At 41.1% G+C, this 22855-nt stretch overlaps 1 protein-coding gene across 7 annotated transcripts in view; it reads left to right on the top strand.

Moving 5' to 3' along the window:
* The first annotated feature begins 3078 nt into the window (after window positions 1-3078).
* Window positions 3079-22855, top strand: part of TPK1 (thiamin pyrophosphokinase 1) — a 345650-nt gene continuing 325873 nt past the window's right edge. For 2 of the 7 annotated variants that reach the window (XM_065939582.1, XM_065939576.1), the window contains exons 1-2: window positions 3079-3346; window positions 3984-4047. Coding sequence is in view for 6 of the 7 variants with exons in the window: in XM_065939576.1 (XP_065795648.1) it covers window positions 4005-4047 (43 nt within the window). In the remaining variant the exon portion in view is untranslated. Of the gene's footprint in view, window positions 3347-3466; window positions 3590-3612; window positions 4048-22855 lie in introns of those variants that run through there. The other 5 variants (XM_065939575.1, XM_065939579.1, XM_065939581.1 and 2 more) reach the window with 5 other exon arrangements.

The raw sequence follows: 22855 nt of genomic DNA, 5'->3' as shown, positions 1-22855 counted from the left end.
CTGGCTGGAACCAGCAAGTGTTTGCAACAATTTATTGTCTTATTTTCCTATACCTCCTCATTGCCCTCTCTTTGTTCTGTAAATGAAACTAGCATCCAGACCCAAACAAATGATTCTCTGGGACATTAGTCTACCATCTTCTTGGTCTGCTGATTTTCTGAATGACGTCAGTATTCCTTGTCCCAACAACTCATCTCTTGATTTACTGGTCTGTCATGCAGTTAGCAGTGTGAGCCTGGACTCAGTAACACCCTTGGTCATCATTTTATTGATCCACTTGCTTGCTGGGTGTGTGCTAAGTCACTTTAGTCGTGTCTGACTCTTTGTGACCTTATGGTCTATAGCCTTCCAGGTTCCTCTGTCCATGGGATTCTCTAGGCAAAAATACTGGAGTGGGTTGCCGCGCCCTCCTCCAGGGTATCTTCCCGACCCTGGGATCAAACCCATGTCTCTTACGTCTCCTGCATTGGCAGGCAGGTTCTCTACCGCTAGCGCCACCTGGGAAGCCCCCATTTGCTTGATACTGAAATACATTCAGCAACCTCTTGTGCGTTACATGGTAACAGTCTCCCTTCACCTTCAGTGTGCTGTCTACTAGTTTCACTATGAGCATCTTGAAACATACGGACCTTTGAAATTTATTGTGGTTAATATTTTAGTTTTCTTTGGGAGAAAGAAACCTGAACTATATTACACATAAAAACTTTGCAAGGAAGTGTGCTATAAACAGGGATGCTATAAGATGTAAGTTGGATACTTCTCATATTGATGGACAGGGACACACATTTCTTTCAAACCTATATGCACCAGGCACCTACCCAAGTGTTTATCCAGACCTAGTCATTTGGTCCTTATGGAACTCTTCCAAAGTAGACAACATTGTTTCCATTTTATATCTGAGGAAATCTAAGTAGTTTTCTTAAGCCCCACAGTTGGTAAGCAGGTAGTTAAAATGGCTCACCTGCTGTATTGTGATGGTAAAGACCTAATATTTATCTTTACTACGATATATGTGAAGTCCCTAGTAGTTTGGTCTGAAATTGACTGTGAGGTATGTGTACACTTGGCTTAACATGGTGAATGTGAAAAACACCTGCAAGTTTCATTTGATCTGGCAGCTGATTAATGAGTATCAGCAATGCACTTTTCTATTGTTAGATCACCCCTGGAACTTATTGAACAGCGTCAAAGATAAACACAGCCAGGTGTTAGTCCAAGCGCCAAAAACAGATTTTGTTTAGTAACTACTGACAGTCGAGAAAGAGTTGAGCTCTATTCCTATATGTGCAGAGGCTACTGGGACGAGTTTTAACGGGAGGATGAGGGAGGGGGAAGAGTGGGCAAAGAGCCGGTCAGTATTAAGGGCGATGACACAAGCTTCTCTTGCTAGCTGGCAGCTGCCAAAGTGAGGAGTCTCTTCTCTCACAAAGATGCTACCCTTCCTGCATTTGCAGGAAATGGCTCTCAAGTTTGGAGAGACGCTTCCGTGTCTTAAGATACATATTCACAATCGCAAGAGCTTGGGAGGTCAGGGGCCTGTCCTCAGGGTTCGTGAGGACTTTCGCAGATAGGCATTTTTTTAAAAATTTTATTTTATTAGTTGGAGGCTAATTACTTCACAACATTTCAGTGGGTTTTGTCATACATTGACACCAATCAGCCATAGAGTTACACGTATTCCCCATCCCAATCCCCCCTCCCACCTCCCTCTCCACCCGACTCCTCTGGGTCCTCCCAGTGCGCCAGGCCCGAGCACGCGTCTCATGCATCTCACCTGGACTAGTGATCTGTTTCACCATAGATAATATACATGCTGTTCTTTCAAAACATCCCACCCTCACCTTCTCCCACAGAGTTCAAAAGTCTGTTCTGTACTTCTGTGTCTCTTTTTCTGTTTTGCATATAGGGTTATCATTACCATCTTTCTAAATTCCATATATATGTGTTAGTATGCTGTAATGTTCTTTATCTTTCTGGCTTACTTCACTCTGTATAATGGGCTCCAGTTTCATCCATCTCATTAGAACTGATTCAAATGAATTCTTTTTAACAGCTGAGTAATATTCCATGGTGTATATGTACCACAGCTTCCTTATCCATTCATCTGCTGATGGGCATCTAGGCTGCTTCCATGTCCTGGCTATTATAAACAGTGCTGCGATGAACATTGGGGTGCACGTGTCTCTTTCAGATCTGGTTTCCTTGGTGTGTATGCCCAGAAGTGGTATTGCTGGGTCATATGGCAGTTCTATTTCCAGTTTTTTAAGAAATCTCCACACTGTTCTCCATAGTGGCTGTACTAGTTTGCATTCCCACCAACAGTGTAAGAGGGTTCCCTTTTCTCCACACCCTCTCCAGCATTTATTGCTTGTAGACTTTTGGATAGCAGCCATCCTGACTGGCGTGTAATGGTACCTCATTGTGGTTTTGATTTGCATTTCTCTGATAATGAGTGATGTTGAGCATCTTTTCATGTGTTTGTTAGCCATCTGTATGTCTTCTTTGGAGAAATGTCTGTTTAGTTCTTTGGCCCATTTTTTGATTGGGTCATTTATTTTTCTGGAATTGAGCTTCAGGAGTTGTTTGTATATTTTTGGGATTAATCCTTGGCATTTTAAAGTGTGTGTGTCCTGAGGACAGGCCGTAGGCTGGTAGAAGCCATGCTAGAGTTGGTCACGTCTGTCAGGGCAGGAGTCTGCAAGAGTTGTCAGATCCTGACAGTTGTGCGGTTCTCAATCACAGTCAGAACCACGATGTATGGGCAACATTAAATACAGAGGCTGGGAACCACGACAGTGGAGGCTAAAAGTCAGGTCCTCTAAGAACCTCAAAAGAACAAGTTTATCTGGAAAAGATAAAGCCTAGGGAGTCTACTAAGTCTAGAGACCTGGCTCGCTCAGTCCTGGAACAGGCTGCGTGGCCACAGAAAGAACTCTTCAACCCGTGAATGTTGGAGTCAGCAGAGCTGCAAAAGCAGCTTCAAGTTCCTGCCAACGATAACATTCTGTGACTGTTGCAACCCAGCGAAGACTTTAACGAAGGTGTGCTCCTGAGGCACACGAGCTGCAAGCGGGAGATTAAAGAGAATGAGGACCAAGAAAAAGGGCTCTCTCGGGACCTTGGCTGGGCTCTGATGCCAAGCTGGCGAAGGATGACGGGGGATGTTAACGCTTGGCTTGGAGCAAACAGCGGCCTCCAAGCTAAAGTTCAGGGACCAGCGTTCCTCAGGAACACCAGCGATGGCTCCAGGGCAGAAGTAGTCTAGAAGAGAGGGCGGCGCGTGAGGGAGCAGGTGGCAGGGTGGCCTAACGTTCCGGCGCCCAAGCCAGGGGACGCACGGCCTGGGGTGAGGGGGGAGGAGGGGGCGTGCGCGGTGGGGGCTGGGGCGGGGGCTGGGGGCGGGGCCCCGCGGCTCGCACGCGCCGCCGGCTCCCGGAAGGAGGCGGGGCCGCCTCGCGCGCTCTTCCCTTAAAGCTGCGGGCCGCGGGCCGCGCGCCGCCGAGGTGCCTCGGTCGAGCGCCGAGCCGTCGATCGCGTGGCTCCCGCAGTCTGCGCTCCCGCTCGCTGGTGGCTCCACCCGCCATATTGTGTAAGTGCGACAGCAGCCTTGGCGCGCCACCCGCGTTCCCGGCGTGTGGGGCGGGGAGCAGGCGGCTCCGACTCTCTTCGCGCTCCCGGCTCCCCTGGCTCACCGCCGCCCCCCGCCCCGATCTCGGGGCGGTTGACGGCGGCACGGGGAGAGGCTGGACCCGGCGACCCCGCCGAGACACGCGCAGCGCGCGCTCTGCGCCCCCGCGCGCCCTGGAACGCCTGCGGCGTCCCCGTCGCCGCGCGCCCAGCGGGCCGTGCCCGGGCCCGCACACGGGGAGCGCGGCTCGCCCCGCGGCCCGCCCCGGGGCCACACGGACTGGTGTTTTCGCGTGCTGTTTAATTAGCTAGGAGAAGTTCTAATGTGGCATTTTTCTGTTTTTATTTTTTTTTAGCGCAGAGACCAGCACCCCGTTATGGAGCACGCCATTGCCCCGCTGGAGCCCCTGCTTCCCTCTGGTAACTATTTCCTCACACGTCTTACAGTGCAGTTGATGCCCAGCCCCCGGCGCCCACCCCAAGCCTTGATAAGGTTGAAAGGGCTGGACTCCCGACCCAGAATGGTGTCCAGTCACACTCAGATTTCCTAGATTTAGGCAGATGACTACTCAGCCTCTCTTGTGCCTCAGTTTCCTTATCTGAACAAAATGAGCACAGTTCTTAGTCCTTGCGGTGTAGGGTTGTGTGAGGACTTAAAGGTGATGCCCTTCACCTGGAGGAGACCAAGCCCTGCCTGTAGCGTGAGCTCTCAGGCTCCTAACAACAATTGGAGCAGAAAAGTAGACGGAAGGGGTAGAGACCAGTCTTTATTGACTTTGTGATTGCCTGCCCATTGTGCCCGTTTGTCATCCTTTGAAAATGCCTGAGGTTACCCAATAAAAATGCTTTCAAGATACAACAGTCAAGGATTTTTCTTCTTTTAAAGTGTGGAGTCATTGTAATTCACATGGAAGTAGACGGAAGAATGAGTTTTTCTGAGGGAATTGTTGGTTGCTTTCATTGTCCTGTGTAGTAACTGCATGCTAACTTCATGATATTAAAACATTTTTTATGTACCGGTTTTTACTTTTGTTTCTCTTGTGTAGGACTTCTAGTTTATCAGCTCAACAATTTAAATTGAATGCAAAACTCTATAGTGTTTACAGCTTTCTGTAAACCTATGAATTCTTGAGTTTTTGGGGGCGGGAGTATTGAATCTGATCTGAACTTGTCAGTTTCCCCACATTTTGGGAGTATTTATGGTAAAACCATCAAAGGATCATTGCAGCAGGGGCCCTGACTCCTTTCTGCCGGTCACTTGCTTTGCTACTTTGTTTACATACACTTTTTATCTTACTTTGCAGGTAGGAAGGAACTAGAGTCTGAACCCAATATGTTTGACTTGTTGGGAGGTTGAGTGTCTAATCATTTTAGAAAACAGCTTTTCCTAAGAAAAGCACTGGCAAATATAAACATTTTGAAATTGAAACTCCGGTAGTTCTCAGTTATCCAAGGGTAGCGGGGACCAAAAGTATTTCCAAGAGTAAACATTGGATTCAGCTGACCTGTTGACTTTCAGATTTGTTACTAAGCGTGAACACTTTACTGCTGGAGTGTTTTCTCAGTTTTAAAGGGATAGATCGTAGAGACAGTGCTACATAGGAAAGGTTGGAGTGAGGCAACAGGGTTTCTGGGTCTAAGTCTTAGATTTGCTGGTTGTGTTTCAGTTTCTTCATTTGTGAAATAGAACTATTTCGCAGGGTTCTTGTGAGCATGGATGAGTTGTAAAACATGCAAAGCTCTTAGCTTTAACTTCGGTGAGTGGTCAGGCCAAGGTGGTTGGATTTCCGGGTCAGTGTTGAAATGGAAAGGGCTTCCCAGGTGACTCAGTGGTAAACGATCCGCCTGCCAGTGCAGGAGAAGCAAGAAACATGGATTCAGTCCTTGGGTTGGGAAGATCCCCTGGAGGAGGAAATGGCAACCGGCTTTAGTATACTTGCCTGGAGAATTGCATGGACAGAGAAGCCTTAGGGTCGCAGAGAACTGTACACAACTGAGCTACAGAGCACAACGTGCCTGCATGCTGAGATGGAAAAGGTTGGGAGCAGTGGACTAGTAGGGAATAGCAGGAAAGGCAGGCAGCTCTGCTCCATGTGGGTTTAATCAGAGGCTTAGGGAGAAGGCCGTGACTCAGGTCAGTCGTGCAGGCTCCGAGCTGGGGCAGGCGGACGGGGAACCGTTAAGGACTGTGATGCCCTGTATGAAGTACAGACCCTCCAGGTGGAATCCTGAACACTTCTGAGGACATCCATGGCATTTAGTGGTTTGCCTAGTTTCTTCCTCTTGCTCCTAAGGGTACAGTTATTTAGAGATTCCCATCTGATCTCAAACACTGGCCTGGAAACTTGGGTTCCCTACAAGTTTACTTTCCTCTAGATAAATCAGGGATATTTAAAAACAGAACAGTGTATCACGAGGCGCTCTTGCAATGCCTGGCTCTTAGAGTAATTTGGTAAATATTTGAGGTTAACGTTAACGTTTAGAGAGGTTCCCTTCATCAAGTAGACATTTAATATTTTCTAGCAGAGAGGAAGCTTTTGTATGAATAACTTCTCTGAATGTGATTTTTGGCTCAATGTGCCTGTAATGCTCACCCAGATTTCGTGTAGCGGACAATCTGACAAACTGGTTCTCTCCAGGGTAACTAATTGTCAAGTACACCAAAATGCTCACCTCTAATGATCACCAGCAGAGGGAATATAAAATCTCTTTAATCTTTGTTATTTGTAATTGAAGTGTGTGTTAGTCTCTCAGTCGTGTCTGACTTGTGACCCCATAGACTATGGCCAGCCAGGCTCTTCTGTCCATGGGGTTCTCCAGGCAAGAATACTGGGGTGGTTGCCATTCCCCTCTCCAGGAAATCTTCCCAACCTAGGGATCTAAGCCGGGTATCCCGCATTGTGGGCAAATTCTTTACCATCTGAGCCACCAGGGAAGGCCAAATTAAGTAAATGGTTATTATTTAAAGAAAAACAACTAACCTAAAACATGAAAGTTTCCTGTAATCCCTCTTCAAGAAATAACCATTATTAGCAATTGGCATATATTCTAAAATTTTATTTATGTACATACCATTCCTCTTGTTTTAAATAAAATGGATTTATATTGTAAGTTTTGTAAATTACTGTTTTGGAGCAGTGAGTAAAAATATATCAATATTTTATTTCAAACATCTTGCTCTTTGTTCATTTTTTTTTTTTTAAACAGTAGAGTGTAAAAAAAACAATTCAAGTGAGTAAATGTTACAAATCTTATTCAGTGATTATTCAGCAATTAATGTATTGGGTAGTATCCAATCTGGCAGATAGAAACTGGAGGAGCTGTGTGAAGTGGTAGACATTATAGGCAGAAATGGGCAGGAACAAGGAAGTTACACTCACCAAAAGTAGTTCGGTTCTAGCAAGGTCCCTTTCTTTTAGGGGATGGTTAAGGGTCTGTCTGGCAGATTACTTTGCTAGCTCTGATAGACTGATTTCTGACTGGCTGATTTAAGTTCCCATTTTTGATAGAGCTGAAACTGCTCATAATTGGTTAATTATTAAGTCTGTGTTTGGTGATGGGAGAGTTAACATAAATGAATCCATTTTGGGCCTGTTGTTTTTAATACTGCAGGAAAAAGTCTATCCTACTTAACAGGTTGTCCTTCTGAAATCTTGAGTGTTTCTAAATTGTGTATGTGTATAAATAAATATAGGACCTGTTTTAAGCCCTTTCCTGCAACTTTTTTCACTTACTACTTTGTTATGGTCCATATGTGTAGGTATCCCAAGTTCTTTTTTTTTTTAGTGGGCAGTATAGATACAATGGATCTAGGCTTTCTTAAAAGATGTTTAGATTGTTTCTAGTTTTTATTACTATCTAGAATGCATAACTTTGATCGTATTTTTGCATATTTATGTGAGTTTATCAATAGGATACATTTCCAGAAATGGAATTACCGGATCAAGGGATATGTCTGGATTTCTATTATCTAGAGGAACTGATGACTATCTAGTGTTTGTCTTTGATACCAGGTGCTGTGGGGGATACTCTTGTGATCTCTTCTATCAAGGGGCTCACAGTCTTGTTGGAATCGAGAACAAAGAAAGATAAATGCTAGTTAGCTGTTGGACTATGTGTGATGGGACCCACATAGGAACCACAGGGACTTGGGAGGAGGGCAGGCTGGAGAAGGCAGAGAAGTCACGGGCGGGCAGATGTCAGGTGGACGTCCAGAAAAGCACTGGATTTAAGTCACGAGAGGCCTAGGGGAAGCACAAGAGCATTGCAGGCCCTGGGCCGGCCTTGATTGAAAGCTCAGTCCTGTGTCTGTCTGGGAACGAAGTCCGTTCATCTGGTGACTAGCGAGGACGAAAGAAGGTTGAGAGAACAGGTGGAGGTTTTGGAAGAATGGCTGAGCAGTGAGGTTAAACCAAACTCTGGAGGACAGAAATTTCTTGCAGGATAGGAGATAGAAAGATTTTTGAAAGTTTCTGTGTCCTTCCATCTCTGGAACATTCTCTATGAAACAGCCTTTTATATACCTTTAAAACTTGATTAAATTGTGTCATCCCTGTCATTGTTCAGAATTGCTAATTGTATACAGGTTAAAGTCCTTATCCTGACTTTTAAAGGCCCTTCACCATCTGATTCTTAACTGCTTTTCCAGAATACTTTTTTTTCTTAAATCACTCACCTCTCTGTCCAAGCCAAGCAGAACTCACCACTGTTTACTATGTGAACATTGATTGAAGCCTCAGTACTTTGACCCTAGCTCATGCTGCACTAATCCCCTGGAGTGTTCATTTTCAATCCTTAGAATTCTTATTGTGAAGCTTTAGCCATTCTGATGGGTGTGTAGAGGAATCTCTGATTTCAATTTGCATTTCCTTTATGGCAGAATGCGGATATTGTCCGTTGTTAATTGTGAAATATTTGTCTCTTGCCACTACTTTTTTTCTTTATATAGTTGATTTATAATGTTTCAGGTTTACAACAAAGTGGTTCAGTTATACCTGCATCTATTAGTTATGTCTATATATCTATTTCTCAGATTCTTTTCCATTGTATGTTATTATAAGGTATTGTAATGTGGTATATAGTGGGTCCTTGGCATTTATTTTATATAGTAGTGTGTATCTATTAATCTTGAAAGTGAAAGCCGCTCAGTTCTGTCTGATTCTTTGCGACCCCATGGACTATACAGTCCATGGAATTCTCCAGGCCAGAATACTGGAGTGGGTAGCCTTTCCCTTTTCCGGGGGGGATCTCCCCAGGGATAAACCCAGGTCTCCTGCATTGCGGGTGGATTCTTTACTAGCTGAGCCACAAGGGAAGCCCAAGAATCCTGGAGTGGGTAGCTTATCCCTTCTCCAGTGGATCTTCCGACCCAGGAATAGAACCCAGGTCTCCGGCATTGCAGGCACATTCTTTACCAACTGAGCTACCAGGGAAGATTAAGGATTAATCTTAAATCCCTAATTTATCCCTTCCCCCTGTTTCCCATTTGGCAGTCACAAGTTTGTTTTCTATGTTTGTAAGTCTGTATTGTAAGTAAGTTCCTGTGTACCCCACATCAATGAGATCGTGTGATGCTTGTCTTTGTCTGACTTGGTATGATGCTCTCTAGGCCCAGTCGTTGTTTTCGCGGGGCTGGTAGTACTCTGCACGCACACCACGTCTTGGTCTCTCTCTTGTCTCGGCTGTTGAAAACAGTGCTGCTGTGGACACTGAAGTGCATGTATCTTTTTTCAGATTAAAGTTTTCATCTTTCCCGCTTGTATGCCCAGGAGTGGAATGGCTGGTGCATGCTCAGTTGCTCAGTCGCGTCTGATTCTTTGGGACCCCGTGGACTGTAGCCTTCCAGGCTCCTCTGTCCATGGAATTTTCCAGGCAAGAATACTGGAGCTGATTGCCATTTCCTTCTCCAGGGGATCTTCCCGATCCAGGGATTGAACCTGTGTCTGTTGCGTCTCCTGCTTTGGCAGGTGGATTCTTTTACCAGTGTGCCCCTTGGGAAGCCCAGGGATGGCTGCATCACATGTTAACTCTACTTTTAGTTTAAGGAGCGCCACACTGTTCTCCTTTGTGGCTGCATGAATTTCCCTTCCATTAACAATGTAGGAAGGTTCCCTTTTCTCCACACCCTCTCAAGCATTTATTGCTTGTAAACTTTTTGATGATGATCATTCTTGCCATTTTTCTATTGGGTTGTCTTTGATTTTTTAACATTTAACTTGTAGGAGTTTTTCTTTTAACTGAGATATAATTGATATATAATGTATTTTTGATTTGATACACATGTACATTGCAAAAGGATTACAGGTGGATTCTGGATACATAGTTCTTTAAGTCTTGATTTTCTCATCAATGAGATAGAAGGACACTTTTCAAGGAGAGGTATGAAGATTAAAAAGTATCCGTAAAGCATTTAACACTGATATATACAGTATGAATGCAGACATTTTATTTATTTTATTTGTTGCCTTAGCATTTTATCTAAAGGTTTTTAAAACTGAATAATATTTAACTGGTAAGCACATACTGTTGCTATTTTAAACTCTGTTCATATAGGTGCGTTTTCCAATATTCTTTAAAAAATGAATTTTTTTTCTTGTAGTGTCTGTGATCATTTCAGTTTTTATTATGAATCTTTATATTTAGAACTCTGTATGCTTGAGAGTAAAGTATATTTATTTTAAACACTTTGCAGCTAAAGTAAAAGAGTAAAACCTTCCTCGGGATCATTAACTTACGTGTGCTTATTTCACAAACTTAAGACATAGAGCAACCAATTACAGAGACTTTAATTTCTAGTTTACTAAAGTACTGGTATTTAGGCATTTTTGTATATTTTTACAACATAGTATATATGCATGATAAAAAGATGAAATAAAAATGCGGTATTTCAGCCTCTCAGATTGCCGCTATTCTCTCCATGTGTGTGTACATTTGTTGTGTATACATTGATATTTATATTCCTCCAGATATTTCTATGTATGAATCCACAGACGGTTTTTAAGCCAGAATGAGAACATAATGTAGGTTGCTTTATTCCGTTTACCACTTTGCTTTTCCAGGTCAGATTTCAAAGTATCTAATAGCCCACCATGTTTAAATTTTCTCATTCACAAAGTAGCTTCCAGGTGCTTGTTCCAAACTAGGACTACCTGTGCATTGGGTTCAGGACTTTAAATTTCAAAACATTGTCCCTCACATTTTAAATGTCCTTTAATATTGAGTATTGATAAATAAAGCTCTTATATCCCTTTTAAATTGATCTGATGGAATAAAAAATACAGCAGTTTGGCATGAACTATCATTCACTTAAAAATACATAATAAACTCTAAGTCAAAAATTCCATTTTATTTTCCTCACATAATTTCATCATAAATTTGTGCTAGAAAACCTTTTATCTATCAGTCTACCTTTCTTTGCAAAAAGATGATATGTATTTAAATTTTAAAAAGATTTCTGTGACCGTAATGCACTTGGGAGTTATTTCTTCTGAGCTGAGTTACCATTGTTGAGGTTTATTATGAATCGAATTACCCTTTTCAGTATTATGGGCACACACTTGATCAAATCAGCATAATTATATTACACATTCTTGTAACAACTAACATTTCTGTAACACTGTGTGCTGGGCATGGTTTTAATACTTCAACACTGTAAAATCTGTAGGGAAGTTGTGGACCTACAAGTCCAGGTTTGTGTTATAGCTGTCCTCTTCACTAGATATGTGACCTTGGGCACGTCTTTCAACTTCTTAGAGCCTTCGTTTCTTTATATAAAGTAAAAATACATACAAACATGAAGTCCTTGGTGCGATTTAAGCTACTGTAAAGTATAAAAAGCAAGTTTAAGAGGTAGAATCAATGCAAATGGAAAATACTTTGTACTAAGTGAGCTTTTTTATATTATTAAAATTTGAAATCCCTTCATTTTTCTGTAGTTCTCAAAGGAGATAGCTATTTATTTAGTAAATATGTTCAGTTAGGCAGGGCTACCTGTTCTTTCCCCTGAATTCTGTGTGTAGTTTTCTTCTATATTTATTGAATTTATTATTTCTAGGTGCATGAAATTTTTAATAGTGGTCATAGCTTTTTGATGCCTCATGGTTAAATGGAAATGTCTCTGCTAATATATCTCATGCAGTATAGCATTCTTGTTATTTTTCATCTTTCTGGAACTTATTCTCCATTGAAAATGCCTGATTAAACCCATAAAAGGAGTATAAAACATGAGGATGGATAGTAGCATTCTCTGATTTACTAGAGGCTGGTTTGGGCATCCCTGGGTAATCTGTATCTAGAGTTTGGACTCCTTTGTAATATAAATGGGTGGCCATTTGGATCACTAGTTCAGCAGCAGACCTCTCAAGAACCCTTGGTGATGACATGCTTGGTACCAAACATAGCCCTGAACTGTTAACTCCCTTCTTTAATCTCTATTTAGTAAATCCTTATAAGAATGATGTAAGGGTAGATCTGAGTTATTTGCATTTATTTTTAAATTACAAATTAAAAATTCTATAGTATAGTAGTAAGATGCTTCTTGGTCACATATCAGAAGTAGTTAAGCATTCTTCTTAGAAATTTCTGGTTTGTATTTTTCTTTAGATCTGGGCTAATACACATGGCTGTTGAGCGTTTGAAATATGGTTAGTGTGACTGAAGCCCTGAGTCTTGTCATTTCACTGTGAGAAATAAAACTCTATTGGTTATTGAAAAAAATCTTAATTATTTGGAACAATGTATTAGTTTACTGGAGCTGCCATAACGAAGCACTATGGATTGAGTGGCTTAAAGAAATTTTTCTCACAGTTCTCCGGCCAAAAGTCAGAGATTCAAGTTTGGTTTCTTCCGAGGCCTGTCCTTGTTTGCAGACGGCTGCCTTTTCTGTGTCCTCACTTGGTCCCCCGTGGTCTCTGTCACCTGGGTTCTGATCTGTTCTTTAAAAGGTACCAGTCTGATTACTGGGTTAGTGCCGCTTTTACGACTTCGTTTTACCTTAATTACCCCTTTAAAGACCCTATCGTATCACTGTTGGATGAATCACACAGTCGATTTCGGTCTTAGTTGCTGTTTAGTACTTCTATATAATATGTCCTCTTATTCATTAAAAACTTCCTAAGTATCTAAATTGTTCTAGTAGCCTCTTTAAAAAGGAAAAACAGATGAACTTAATTTTATCTTTTATTTAACCTAGTATATCTAAAGTGATATAATTAAACATGTAATCAGAAAGAAACAATTATTAATGCATTAGTTGACATTTTTGTACTAAACCGTCAAACTCCACGGTGTATAGTTCATACATCTAGCATGTCTCTATTTAGATGCTAAGTTTTCATTAGAAACACTTTACATTTAGTTTGTGATAATTTGTCAGATATTTTGTTCTTATTCACATCAGCAAGCACCAACTCCTAGACTGGGACTTTTGGAACAAGGTTCATACACAGGGAATACAATGTTTATCTTCCATGGGAAGCCTTTGGAAACAGTTATTAGAGACAGAACTAGGACTGCCTGGGTTTATGACTGTGTGTTTTTCTTAATATCAGCCCAGCTTTTCTGTTGTTTAAGGCAGTATGCCTGCTTTGAAACTTGGGAAGCTTGCTTTTTTTTTTTTTTAAAGACGTTTTCATCCCTTTGTAGATGGCACGTAGACCTCAGGCTAAAGCTTCAGCTTAAGGATTGTGATGTCTTTGCTATCCAGGAGGCAACTAGTGGATTTTCCAGTTTCAGGGGTTAATCCTCTTATTTTGGGCTCCCAGGTAAAGAATCCATCTGCCATTGCAGGAGACTCAAGAGACACGGGTTTGATCCCTGAGTCTGGAAGATCCCCTGGAGGAGGAAATGGCAACCCATTGCAGTATTTTTGCCTGGAAATTTCCATGGACAGAGGAGCTTGGCGGGCTACATACACTCCATGGGGTTGCAAAGAGTTGGACACGCCTGAGCATGCACACAACAACAACCTCTTACTTTACTTTCCTCTCCAATTAGAAATCCATTCTAGGTAGTTTTCAAGTCTCTTGAATGTTGCTGACTCTTCTTCTTCCTTGGTGTATAACTCATAATTGTTGGAATTCTTCCTTTTTGTTCTCTTCAATTTATTTCTAATTTACAGAGACTTTACTGTCACAACTATACTTTATGTGTATGATGTAGTTTTTCATGTATTTTGCTTGATTTTCATATTTGCCTTAATTTTTGTTGTTTTAATTAGTTTCATTATATTTGATGACAAAAATGTTTGGTTCATCCTCATTCTTAATGGCCAAATTTGCCATAAGTAATATCTCATTAACTTTATAAGCCATCTTTTCCACATCATCTAGAGAATCAATTTCCTTTGTTTTAGTGGTATTAAGTCTCTGCAGCACCCATCTCCCACGTCCTTACATATTAGCATTTTAATAGCTACATGCTTTCCTAAAGGAAAGCTTCTAAAGTGAGTTTAAAAATAATCCTAATTTAAAAAAATCTTGTAGCATTATCAGAAATAATGCTATTCTTTTAAACAAAACAATTGAAAATATGGAGTGAAGCTGTGGGGGCAGTTCTAATATTCTCAGTGCTCAAATGTTATGGCTTGATAAAGAAAAAATCTTCTGTGGGTTTTGATACGTTAACACTAGATGCCTTTGAAGGTTCTCTAGGAAAATGAGGTGTATTTGTGCCTTAACTTCTCATTCAAATGAATTGTATTCCCTTTCTTCTTGTTAAAATTCATCAGAAAGAGTTATTATTCTTTGTAGGTGGCAGACAGATGCTCAAACAAATGGATTTCATTCTGAGAGTGTTCCTGTATCTTTATCACACCATTGTCTTTGGAGGTGTTCATTTATCACCACGGAATAGTTCCTTTTGTTTTTATGTCTTTAGAGAATTTAAGCTTTGATTTACTCTTAGGTCATGTGTAAGTTGTATAAATTGGGCTCCTGGCCCAATTGCTGATGTTTATGTTGAGGCGACTTTATTTTTCTTTTTCAAAGTAGGAAAACTGCTTTTGCAGTTTATAGCTCCTGTGAGTACAAATGCTGTGAGTAGTGAATCCTGTGCTGGGAGAGAAGATCTTTGAAACCCTTCATGTTCCTGGGGCAAGTGTGTCTTTGGTGGCCCCTTTGAGATGGCTATCTGGCTTTCTTGCTATCTGTCTTTCTGAGAAAATACATCTTACTGTTGATCAACTGATTGTGAAAAATGTATGCTTAAAATAAGCTGAAATTGACCTTTGGTTTTCTTATTTCTAACTGAAATCAGACAGAAGACTTTAACTTGCTTTCTACTTGTACATAGTCCCTCCTTTGTGTCGGATTCTTTGTAACCCCACGGACTGTAGCCTGCCAGGCTCCACTGTCCATGGGATTCTCCAGGCAAGAATACTGGAGTGGGTTGCCATTCCCTTCTCTGGGTGATCTTCCTGATGCAGGGATCGAATCTGTGTGTCTTGTGTCTTGTGCGTTACAGGAGGATTCTTCACCTGCTGAGCCAGAGATGGGGTGCCTGCTTTCTACTTTTTATTGTTCAGTTGCTCAACCGTGTCTGACTCTTTGCGACTCCATGGACTGTAGCACCCTAGGCTTCCCTGTCCTTCACCATCTCCTGGAATTTGCTCAGATTCATGTCCATTGAGTCAATCATGCCGTTCAAACATTTCATCCTCTGTCATCCCCTCCTCTTCCTGCCCTCCATCTTTCCCAGCATCAGGTTCCTTCCCAGTCAGTCAGCTCTTTGCATCTCGTGGCTATAGTATTGGAGCTTCAGCTTCAGCATCAGTCCTTCCAGTGAATATTCAGGGTTGGTTTTCTTTAGGAGTGACTGGTTTGATCTCCTTGCTGTCCAAGGGACTCTCAAGAGTCTTCTCCAGCACCACAGTTCAAAAGCATCACTTCCTCATCACTCAGCCTTCTTTATGGTCCAACTCTCATGTCTGTACATAAGTACTGGAAAAACCATAGCTTTGACTATACGGACCTTTGTCAGCAAAGCCGTGTCTCTGCTTCTTAATATGCTGTCTTAATTGCCTTCGAATACTGACATACCTTAAGCAGATTTTTCTTTTTTTCCTCTTTTTCCAGGCTAAATATTGTAGTTATTTATTCAACAGTTACTTGAGTGCCTGTTATGTAGCACAAACTGTTTTAGACTATGGAAGAGGTACCAGCAATTTTCCTTACATTTCATACTTCTCAGATCCACTGTGCCAATGGAGGTATTAATAATCAGATGTTTTTCTCAAGAATATGCTTACTGAGAGCCTGTCTTCCATGTTTTAAAAGACTTTATATTTTAGAGGTACTTTTAGTTCCCTGGTGGCTCAGACGGTAAAGCGTCTGTCTACAACGCGGGAGACCCGGGTTCGATCCCTGGGTTGGGAAGATCCCCTGGAGAAGGAAACAGCAACCCACTCCAGTACTCTTGCATGGAAAATCCTATGGACGGAGGAGCCTGGTAGGCTGCAGTCCGTGGGGGTCGCTATGAGTTGGACACAACTGAGTGACTTCACTTAGGTTTACAACACAATTGAGAGGAAGCTGTATAGAGTTCTTATATGCCCTGTACACAAGCATAGTGTCCTCCATTGTCAACATCCCCACTAGAGTGGTGCGTTTGTTATAATGGGTTTGATGAGAGGACAGTGGTAGATAGGAATCGCCCAAAGTCCATGGTTCACACTAGGGTTCACTCTTGCTGTTGTACATTTCATGGTTTTGGACAAATGTCTGATGAAATATATCCATCCTTATAGAATCATATAGAGCATTTTCCCTGCCCTAAAAATCCTCTGTGCTCTGCCTGTTTATCTATCCCTGCAGCACTGATCTTTTTATCTTTTTATGATTTTACCTTTTCAAGAATATCGTGATAGCAGGAATCACGCAGTGTATGGTTTTTCAGACACGTTTAAGGTTGCTCCGTGTCTGCTCACGGCTTGGTAGTGCGTCTCTTCTTGGTGCTACCACAGTTGACCCGTTTACCTGCTGAAAGACTTCTTGGTTGCGTCCCAGTTTTGACAGTTAGGAATAAACTTGTGATAAATATCCATGTGTAGCTTTTTGTGTGGACATAAGTTTTCAACTGCTTTGGGTGAAAACCAAGGAATACAATTGCTGGATCGTATAGTAAGGTTAAGTTCAGGTTTGTAAGAAACCACCTGACTGTCTTCTAAAGGGGCTTTGGAAGTCACTTCCAAAGTCACTTTTACTTTCCCACCAGCAGGATATGAGAGTTCCTGCTGATCACCAGCATTTGATGTTGTCTGTAATCCAGGTTTGGCCATTCCGGTAGGTGTGTATTTGTATCTGTGGTATTGTTTTCTTGTGTGTTTTTCCCTAATGGCATTCAAAGCAGAGCTTGTTTTCATGGGCTTAGTTGGCACATGTATAGCTTGTTTGGTGAGGCATTTAATAAGGTCTTTGGCTCATTTTTTAATTGAGTTGTTTTGTTTTCTTGTTGTTGAGTTTAGATGTTCTTTGTATTGTATATTTTGAGAAACAGTCTTTTATCAGATGTATCATTTGAAAATAGTCACTCCCAGGCCATGGCTTATCTTCTCATTCTCTCGATGTTATCCTTTTGCAGAGCAGAAGTTTTTAACTTTAAGGAAAGCCAGTTTATCAGTTATTTCTTTCATAGATCATGCTTTTAGTTGTTGTACCTAAGAAGGCGTCGCCATACCCATGGTCATGTAGGTTTACTTCTTGTATCCTAGTAATTGTATAGTTTTGGGTTTTTCATTTGGGTCTCTGGTCTGTTCTTAGGTAGTCTTGTGGAGCCATGAGGTCTGTATCTGCTTTCATGTTTTGTAGGGTGTGTTCGTTTGTCTGGGACTATACCTCTGCTCCATTGTCTTAGTTTTCTTCCTTTGGCAAAAATAAGTCGACTGTTTATATGAGGGGCTGTTTCTGGTCTCTCTGTTACTATTTTCTATTGGTATATTTGTCTAATATTTTTGTCAATACCACACTGGGAAAACTTTGAGTTTCTCACTCTTAAGTGTGATGTTTGCTGTAGGTGTTTTGTAGATAGTCTTTTATCAAGTTGAGAAAGTTGGCCTCTGTTCCTACTTTTGTGTTGGATTTTTAAAAATGATTTTTCTACGTGAGGTGAAATAATCATGTTATTTTTTTTAGTCTGCTTGTGTGATGGATTACATTGCTTGTCAAATCAGTCTTGCATACCTGAAATAAAGCCTACTTGGTTGTGGTATATAATTCTGGCCATACATTCTTGGAATTCAGTATGCTAATGTATTGTTGAGGATTTTTGAATTTATGATCATGGGAGATAGTGATCTCTAGTTTGCTTGTATTGTCTTTGGTTTTAGCCTTAGGGTAATGGTTGCCTCATCAAATTCGGTAGGAAGTCTTCCTGCTTCTATCCTGTGAAAGAGGTAGAATTGGTATGATTCTATGGAATTGGTATGATTTCCTCCTTAGATGTTTGTAGAATTTACCAGTGAATCCATCTGGGTCTCATGTTTTCTGTTTTGCAACGTTATTTATTGATTCAATTTGAATGATCTATTCACATTATTTACTCTTGTGTGAGTGTTGACAGACTGTCTTCTCAAGGAATTGGTCCATTTCACCTGGGTTATCAAAACTTTGTGAGCGTAGAGTTGTTTATTTTATTCCTTTAATATGCTTTTAACTGGCATGGAATCTGGAGTGATGACCCCTTTTCTGTTTCTGTGTTTTCCGTGTTTTAAACTCTAGCATCCACAGGATGTTGAGAATCCTAATCAGGAAAGTTCTGATAAATCATCAGAGAAAGAGAGTATTTTAAGATTCCAAAAAAACCCCACAGGAGAACGGAGCTTTTCATAACGTTCTTTACATTTGTAAGTTTCCTTGTATGAGACCCTGCTACCTAGATTGACATCGCCATGTTAGCACTGTTGGCGTTACCTGGGACATGTAAGAAATGCAGAGTCTCAGACCCCATTTCTGAGAATGAGAATCGACATTTTAACAAGACCAGTACATGAATCTTAGCTCCTTTAAAGGTTGAGAAGCACTGACCAAAGGGAGATAGATATAAGATTCCTTTTTAACATGATTAAGACAAAATCTCCATCATATTTAAGGATGATATTTATCATTATTAGAAATTTTCCTTTAAGCTAGAAGTATATGGTGGTTTCTTTCGAGCTTTATTGTTGCCTGTGGAAATGTGTAGTGTGATGATGCATTCAGGACATACAGTGGCAGAGAATGGTCTCCTTGGTGTGACACTGTTGTCTGCTCGTCACCAGCAGTATCTATGTGCATGTCACCTTTGGCAGTTTTAGGATTTTCAAGATACATGCATATGATTCTGATGGTCTATCAATATAGTTGAGATATAACTGGAGGCTTTTCTCTGACATAATCTCTGTTGTTAATACTTGTAATTTATTTTTTCATCTCACAGAGGAAACATACTTTGGGCTGTATAACATTTCATTCATTGAGCCAGCATTTGAGTACCTGCTATATATGTGGTAGTGTGCCAAATCGATGCAATGGAAATATGTGGCGCAGGCCTTCATGGAGATTATAGGCTAGTAGGGTGAATGGATTACCAAATCGGAAGTTAGAGTGCAATGTGATAAACATCTTAGGGGAAATCCCGGGTATTAAATGGATCACATAGAAAGGACTCGAGACTTACAAGGCTTTTGAAAACAACATTTAAGCTGGGAAATCTACTTAAATTGTTTCACATCCTTTAAAATGACTTTGTAATTAATGCTATGAGATCGATGTAATCTGTTATATGTTGAATAAAATTTTATGATTGGAATTACAGAATCAAAGATCTGAGTCTCTGCAGTTTCTATTAATAGGAGGTGTCACCTAATGTCTTTTTCAGAAAGGCTGTAGCATTGTGTGTCCGATAGCAGAGGATCAGAGTGTCCCTTACAGCGTGCCCATGGTGGCAGGGCATGCTCTTTATTCCTGATGGAAATACTCCTGGATTGTTGCTGCCCCTGCTCTGCCCCATCTTGTGTGATTTTTGCTTTATTTCTGTTAGTACTGACTGAAACCTAAGGTGGAGAAATTGTTCCAGACTTTAAAATAGGCAAAAGAGATTACCTGGTATCTTTTCAGTGGAATGCTGGGCTTGTCTTCGTGGACTTTCTTTCCAGTGACTGAATTTGGGGTGTATAATTTTTACTCATTTTCTTTTGTCTAGTCGGCTCGGCAACTCTGTAGGTGTGGAAGTTGACAGCGTTGTGCAAATGACTTTTATCCATCACAATGCAAAATGTTTTTATCCAGTAGAGTTGCAGTTGATTTAAACTCTGAAAAAGAGATCTCATTGCAAAAAAAGCCATTGCCCTATAGCAGAGATTTCTAAATTTTCTTTTTGTTTGTAGCACTCTTAGTATATCAGTAATTTTCTCATGATGCCACCAGGCCGAAAGAAATAACTTGACGGTTGTTTTTATTAAGCAGTTAAGTCCAAGGAACTAAGCAATAGTTTGGTTGCTATCTGTGTTAGCTAACTGAGTCATCCTGAGCACCTTGGCGCTCATTTCTTGAATCCTTCTTACAGTGGAGTCACCATTTTTGCATCTGTTAGTAATTTCTTTTCAGTAATCCTGTACCTATACTCAAATTTGAACTTTTACCCTAGTTAATTAATGAGGCAAATAATACCTTTGGCATTTGTTCATTTTATATTTGCATGGATATATTTTAAATTTGTGGAAAATTACACTTTAGCACTAATTAAGTTCTTTTTATTTTTAATTTAAAAGACGGGTAAGTAGATAGTTTTTAATTTCTTTGAAATCTATTTCCTGATCTATAAACGATCTGTTATAGGCTGTGAGCATTACAAGTTAAAAAAAGCATCTGGAAACCCGCCTAGGGCCTTGCAGGAGAAGGGGCGCAGTGGGTGAGGCGCACGTGCCCCGGACCACACGACGCACAGTGCCGTTGTTACCTGGTGTCTGGGGGGACAGACAGACAAGCAGGCCCGGAAAATCACACGTGATTCCCTGGGCTGTCATCCCCCTGAGAGGTGCTTACCTGGACTGAGGTGTGTCTTGAAAATGACTCCAAGAGAGAAATTTCATCTCCTGATATTCCATATCTTTGCTGGAACCTGTAGGTCAGCCATCCCCAACCTTTTTGGCACCAGAGACTGGTTTCACGGAAGACAGTTTTTCCATGGATGAAGAGGGGGGTAATGGTTTTGGGGTGATTCAAGCGCATTACATTTACTGTGCTCTTTATTCTGTTATTATTACGTCAGCTGTGCCTCATATCATCAGGCATTAGACCCTGGAGGTGGGGACCGCCAGCTCTCCGTGACTCTGTCACAGTATGAACTACGTTGATGGAAGTGGGAGCCTTGGATCTTGGCCACTCAGCGGAGCCTGTTCTGTGATGGACTCTGACCTGCTGAGCCAGTTCCTTTAAAAGATCCAGAAGGTGGAACAGGGAGGAAGGTGAAGGAATCTCCAGGGCCATTTGGATTTCTGTTTGTATGTTTCCCCAGCTTATTTTCTCAAAAGATGAAAGGGGTATAGCAGTCAGTAACTACATTTATGCAGCAGTTGTATAATTTTATGCATTTTAATTTCTGTATGCATGATCTCCATGTGCTAAATGTTATCTTTTAATTAAAGAAATGACTTTTTTTCTGAACCAGTGTTGAAATCTGTTCTGAAAAATGTTTTGCCCCCAAGTTTAAAATTTTTTTAATTTATAAATTTTATAAAACTTCAATTTTAATTCTGAGATTTGCCAGTAGGATAGGATGCATTTGGGATTGGTGAGGTACCCAAGGAACGGTAGGTAAGAAAAGCTGATATTTTTGTGATAGACTTGAAAGGTAGGAACACTGACATATCAGTATCAGGAATGGGGTAGGCCTGGGAAAAATGAGATGATGATGGGGATTTATGGGCGTCTAGTGCCAATGACTTTTATAATTTTCAAAACCAGGTAAGTTTTCAAAGTTTTGAAGCCTGGTAGAAACTTTAATACAGTTTTTGTTCAACACTGCAGAATAGTTTACCTCTAAATTTCTGCTGTCTCTTTCTTGATTGAAATTACTGTTGTCATAGGAACATTTGGTTTTTCAAAGTTCTCTATTGCCTGTTATCAACACATCTTCCTGAATTCATGTTGCCTGTTTTCAGTGGACCTGTCATTATGTGCCTGCAGTAATTCCTGTTGATTAAAAAGAACAAAAAAAAAAAAAAAAAAAAACTCCTGTGAAAGGAACCCAGGTGTGTGCTGGTTTGTGCTAATGTCATTCATGGAAACGAATGGTTTGGCTGAAGTGTGTATTGGTCTGTGATATAGAAAACTGAAAGGATTATGCATGCTGTAGTATGTATACTTGAAATCGATCGTAAATTCACCCTTTCTAATACTGTTAGGAGATGAGTTATTGTTTCCACTTGCCAGGTAAGAACAATGCTTGAGATAAAGTCTGGCATTACACTTTTGCCCTTCAACTGTTTTTTGAAGTGCAAATGGCTTATGTTTAGTCAATCTTCTAGTTATGAAATCGAATCATTTTTATGGCCTCTTAAGAGCTGGAGTTGCTGATGGCAGCTATCGACAGACACAGAGGAACTACTCAGCTGAGACGAGAGCACTTGGACAGTGGTTGAGTTCTTCGAGGACTTTCTGCTCGCTTGTGCCGCGCAGCGTGAGCCGTGTGTGAGCTGCGTAAACCATACTCACTCCTTTTTATCTCTTCGTGTCTGCGTGATAGCAACTTGTGTTTGCATTATGAGCGTAAAGATGATGGTGATGATTTTGAATATTTACTGAGAGCTTGCTGTGTGCAAGGAGCTATTCCTAGAGTTTGTTAAGTATTATGTTGTTTATTCTCACAACCCACTCTTAGGAGGGACGAGAGTTACTCCCATTTTAGAGACTGGAATACTGAGGTATGAAGCCCTCGACTACCTTGCCCAAGGTCTCATGTCTAGTAAGTGGCAGAGTCAAAGTTTAGACCTGGGCAGTGTGGCTGCAGAGCCTGAGGTGTGAGCACTCTGCAGTGCTGGTTTTGAATGTGCACATGCAGAGTGCCTGATACAGTTTCATTTCTTTCCTTTGAAAGCCTTCCCAAACTCTGTATCTCTTTTCTGTGGGACCACTTTATTTAAAATTTTATTTTAATCTCTCTCTTTTTTTTTTTCTTGGTTGCATTGCACGAATGTGGGATCTTCCCCAACCAGGGATCAAACCCATGCCCCCTGCACTGGAAGCAGGGTCATAAC

Source organism: Muntiacus reevesi, chromosome 6, assembly GCF_963930625.1.
Source record: "Muntiacus reevesi chromosome 6, mMunRee1.1, whole genome shotgun sequence".
In the NCBI taxonomy this organism is placed as follows: Eukaryota; Metazoa; Chordata; class Mammalia; order Artiodactyla; family Cervidae; genus Muntiacus; species Muntiacus reevesi.
Note: the sequence above shows the minus strand (reverse complement) of the source record. Positions and strands in the feature narration are given on the sequence as shown.